At 44.1% G+C, this 4,679-nt stretch overlaps 1 protein-coding gene across 1 annotated transcript in view; it reads right to left on the bottom strand.

The window, feature by feature from the left end:
* Window positions 1–1,231: 1,231 nt before the first annotated feature.
* Window positions 1,232–4,679, bottom strand: part of LOC129110932 (coagulation factor XIII A chain-like) — a 13,443-nt gene continuing 9,995 nt past the window's right edge. Inside the window, exons 13-18 of the mRNA XM_054623205.1 lie at window positions 4,480–4,589; window positions 3,658–3,823; window positions 3,333–3,487; window positions 2,667–2,803; window positions 2,407–2,512; window positions 1,232–1,723 (exon numbers count right to left, since the gene is read on the bottom strand). Coding sequence (XP_054479180.1) covers window positions 1,688–1,723; window positions 2,407–2,512; window positions 2,667–2,803; window positions 3,333–3,487; window positions 3,658–3,823; window positions 4,480–4,589 — 710 coding nt within the window. The 3' untranslated portion in view covers window positions 1,232–1,687. The remainder of the gene's footprint in view (window positions 1,724–2,406; window positions 2,513–2,666; window positions 2,804–3,332; window positions 3,488–3,657; window positions 3,824–4,479; window positions 4,590–4,679) is intronic.

Raw genomic sequence — 4,679 nt, 5'->3', positions numbered from 1 at the left:
AAGACAAATGGTCCATCCAGAGGGAGACTCAAAATCGCCACAAAGAAACATTAGACGACCACAAAGACACCCAAACATCTTTAAAGAGACAAAAAACAAACACAAACAGACACAAAACAAACACAAAGAGATACAAAACAACTTAAAGAGAAACAAAACAACTACAAAGAGATACAGAAGAACTACAAAGAGATACAAAACAACTTAAAGAGAAACAAAACAACTACAAAGAGATACAAAACAACTTAAAGAGAAACAAAACAACTACAAAGAGAAACAAAACAACTACAAAGAGATACAAAACAACTACAAAGAGAAACAAAACAACTACAAAGAGATACAAAACAACTTAAAGAGAAACAAAACAACTACAAAGAGATACAGAAGAACTACAAAGAGATACAGAACAACTACAAAGAGATACAGAACAACTACAAAGAGATACAGAATAACTACAAAGAGATACAGAATAACTACAAAGAGATACAGAACAACTACAAAGAGATACAGAATAACTACAAAGAGATACAGAAGAACTACAAAGAGAAACAAAACAACTACAAAGAGAAACAAAACAACTACAAAGAGAAACAAAACAACTACTGTTATGAAAGTATGCAGTATTATAGTACTGGTCTACCCAGGAGTACAAAAAGTATATAAAACTGGTTCCACGTTGACAAACATTAAAATACTAAATTATTGATTTAAACTGAAAATACTTTTGATACTTTAAGTACATTTTGCTTGCAACGTAGTATTTGTACTCTGTGGTATTTATACTTTTTCTTGAATACTTCTTTCAGTAACGCCACAGAGAAGAAATATAAGTAAAAGTCATGCATTCAATATTTTAAGTATAAAAGTATTAGCATCAAAATACACTTGAAGTACAAAAAAGTACTCATTATGCAGAATGGCTCGTTTCAGAGGACTTTTCACAGTGACGTATTTATACTTCTACTTGTAGTTAAAGTACTTCACACTAAAACATGTTTTATTTGGCTGCATCAGAATGTATTTCTATCATAACATAACTGCAGTTTTTCTGTCATCAATGATTCTGATTGATTTGAGATGATCAATGAGTGAATGTGACACCGTCAGTGGTTTTAAAATGCTTTTATTGTTAGTAGAAAAGTTCTGCATTAATAAAAAAAGAGTACAATCACATTTCCTAAAGTGAGAACTGATGATTAAACAGGTTTGATATTCAGACTGAGAGGAGGTTTCCTGGTTGATCAATATTTCATATCAGCTCATTCTGTCAGAGATCTGATGAAACTGATTCAGAAAAAAAATGGAAAAAAGGTTTTATTTGAATGTGTTTGAATGAAGATTTTAAGAATCTAAAATATGATTTGTTTAAAAATGTATTCATACTGAGTTCACTGTATCAATTAAAAATAAATTTGCCTAAAAAGTGCCATTAAAATAATCTTTAAATTTGATAATAAATACAGTGACCTTTGACCTTTGAGTTCAATAACTGAACTCATTTACACAAAGTTTCCTCCGTCAGCAGATCAGAATATCAAAACTCTGTTACTTGTTTCCTAAATGAAGTTAAAGAAGAAATCAAAGGTTTTTGCGGCTGGTTTGGCTCCGCCCCCTCAGATTGAAGCTGCTGTGATTGGTGGAAATGGCGAGGGGCGGGGCGTCACATCTCTGTGGACCAATCATCACCTCAGGCACTGATATTGACGTAAATAGATCCAGTCACCTGAAAAAATAAATAAAAAACACAACAGGGTTTTTTATTAGGAGAGGGAGGAGGAGGAGGAGGAGATAGAGGAGGAAGAGGAGGAAGAGAAGGAGAGGGAGGAGGAAGAGGAGAAAGAGAAGGAAGAGGAGGAGAGGGAGGAGGAAGAGGAGGACAAAGAGGAGAAAGAGGAGAAAGAGAAGAAAGAGGAGGAAGAGGAGGAGAGGGAGGAGGTAGAAGAGGAGAGGGAGGAGGAAGAGGAGGAGATAGAGGAGATAGAGGAGAAAGAGGAGGAGAGGGAGGAGGAGGAGGTGGAAGAGGAGAGGGAGGAGGAAGAGAAGGAGGAGTAGGAAGAGGAGGAGAGGGAGGAGGAAGAGGAGAAAGAGAAGGAGGAGGAGGATGAGGAAGAGGAGGACAAAGAGGAGAAAGAGGAGAAAGAGGAGAAAGAGGAGAAAGAGGAGAAAGAGGAGGAAGAGTAGGAGAGGGAGGAGGAGGAGGTGGAAGAGGAAGAGGAGAAAGTTGAGAAAGAGTAGAAAGAGGACAAAGAGGAGGAAGAGGTGGAGAAGGAGCAGGAGGATGAGGAGGAGGAGGGGGATGAGGGGGAGGAGGAGAAGAAGAAGAAGGAAAGAAGAAGAAGAAGAAGAAGAAGAAGAAGAAGAAGAAGAAGAAGAAGAAGAAGAAGAAGAAGAAGAAAGAAGAATCACCTGACGCAGGTTGGTGCAGTCCATCATGGCCACCATGCAGTGGTTTCCCTGCAGACGAGGAGAGAACGGCTCCTTACAGGAGATCGAAGCCTGGGGTTCAATGAACCTGAAACACACACACAGGTATCAACACACACTCCAGGTGACCTCAGGTGTGTGTGTGTGTGTGTGTGTGTGTGTGTGTGTGTGTGTGTGTGTGTGTGTGTGTGTGTGTGTGTGTGTGTGTGTGTGTGTGTGTGTGTGTGTGTGTGTGTGCTCACCTGTACTTGCGCGTCCTCTCATTCATCAGTCCGGCTCCCCCCAATGTCAGCTGAACGTTCTCCAGAGTAAAGGTGAACGGGTTAGTGAAGAAGACCGTCACAAACATCTGATGCTCAACCCAAGGATTTCCTTCCACCTAGAGGAGGAGGAGGAGAGGGAGGAGGGGGAGAAGAAGAAGGAGAAGAAGAAGAGTACATGGTATTCATGTACTTATACTGTGAGTAAGACCAATATGTCTGTGTGTGTGTGTGTGTGTGTGTGTGTGTGTGTGTGTGTGTGTGTGTGTGTGTGTGTGTGTGTGTGTGTGTGTGTGTGTGTGTGTGTGTGTGTGAGTGTGTGTGTGTGTGTGTTCAGTTCTCTTGAATACCTATGTTGAATACACTCCTGTATTTCCGGATAAAAGCGTCTGCTAAATGACTGTAATGTACTGTAATGTGTGTGTGAGTGTGTGTGTGTGTGTGTGTGTGTGTGTGTGTGTGTGTGTGTGTGTGTGTGTGTGTGTGTGTGTGTGTGTGTGAGTGTGTGTGTGTGTGTGTGTGTGTGTGTGTGTGTGTGTGTGTGTGTGTGTGTGTGTGTGTGTGTGTGTGTGTGTGTGTGTGAGTGTGTGTGTGTGAGTGTGTGTGTGTGTGTGTGTGTGTGTGTGTGTGTGTGTGTGAGCGTCTTACCGTCACGTTGAGCCTCGGCAGCTGCAGGTCGACCAGCTTGAAGCAGGTCACTGATTGGTCCTCAGCTTGTCCAGTCACAACGAAGTACAGGCTGACCTGAGACCTCAGGTGAGGCATGTACTCCTGAGCCGTGACCGTGAACGGCTCGCTCACCGCTGCAACACACACACACACACACACACACACACACACACACACACACACACACACACACACACACACACACACACACACACACACACACACACACAGATCATCAGCCTCTTCTTAAAGTGACACACACACACACACACAGACGTGACGTTGTCGCGGTGACGTGGCTCACTCTGATTGGCCGGCACGGTGACGATGAAGTCGTGGTCTTTGAAGTGGTTGGCGCTGACCCCCGTGTAGAAGACCACGCACCCGGACAGGTGAACCCGGATGGTTTCTTGGAGTTCTCCCTGGTTGTTGAAGTGCACCTGCAGGTTCACGTCCTGACCCAGCTGGACCTGAACACAGCACAAGTACAAGTACCTTCATTTAGACTGAAGTACTTGAGTAAATGTACTGCTGGAGACAGACATGGAGACAGGTGAGGAGACAGGTGAGGAGACAGACATGGAGACAGGTGAGGAGACAGACGTAGAGACAGGTGAGGAGACAGGTGAGGAGACAGACGTAGAGACAGGTGAGGAGACAGGTGAGGAGACAGACATGGAGACAGGTGAGGAGACAGACATAGAGACAGGTGAGGAGACAGGTGAGGAGACAGACATGGAGACAGGTGAGGAGACAGGTGTGGAGACATAAGTAGAGACAGGTGTGGAGACAGGTGAGGAGACAGACATGGAGACAGGTGAGGAGACAGACGTAGAGACAGGTGAGGAGACAGGTGAGGAGACAGACATGGACACAGACGTGGAAATAGGTGTGGAGACATAAGTAGAGACAGTTGTGGAGACCGATGTAGATACAAACGTGGAGACAGGTGAGGAGACAGGTTAAGACACAGGTGAGGAGACAGGTTAAGACACAGGTGAGGAGACAGGTGAGGACACAGCTGAGGAGACAGCTGAGGAGACAGCTGAGGACACAGGTGAGGAGACAGCTGAGGAGACAGCTGAGGAGACAGGTGAGGACACAGGTGAGGACACAGGTGAGTTACCGGCTGTGCGGTGATGCTGGAGGACAGAAGTGTCTCAGGGAGCTCGGAGTGGTCTCTCTGACAGTTGTATTGTTCGGCCCTGGACATCGTCTCTTTGTCCTTAAGGCTTCCTGAAGACACAAACCAAGATCTCACAGGATTGTAATGAAATACAGTGAGGAAAGGACACAAGGACAGGAGACTGAGGAAACAAGAAGAGG

This window comes from Anoplopoma fimbria, chromosome 21, assembly GCF_027596085.1.
Source record: "Anoplopoma fimbria isolate UVic2021 breed Golden Eagle Sablefish chromosome 21, Afim_UVic_2022, whole genome shotgun sequence".
Lineage (NCBI taxonomy): Eukaryota > Metazoa > Chordata > Actinopteri > Perciformes > Anoplopomatidae > Anoplopoma > Anoplopoma fimbria.
Note: the sequence above shows the minus strand (reverse complement) of the source record. Positions and strands in the feature narration are given on the sequence as shown.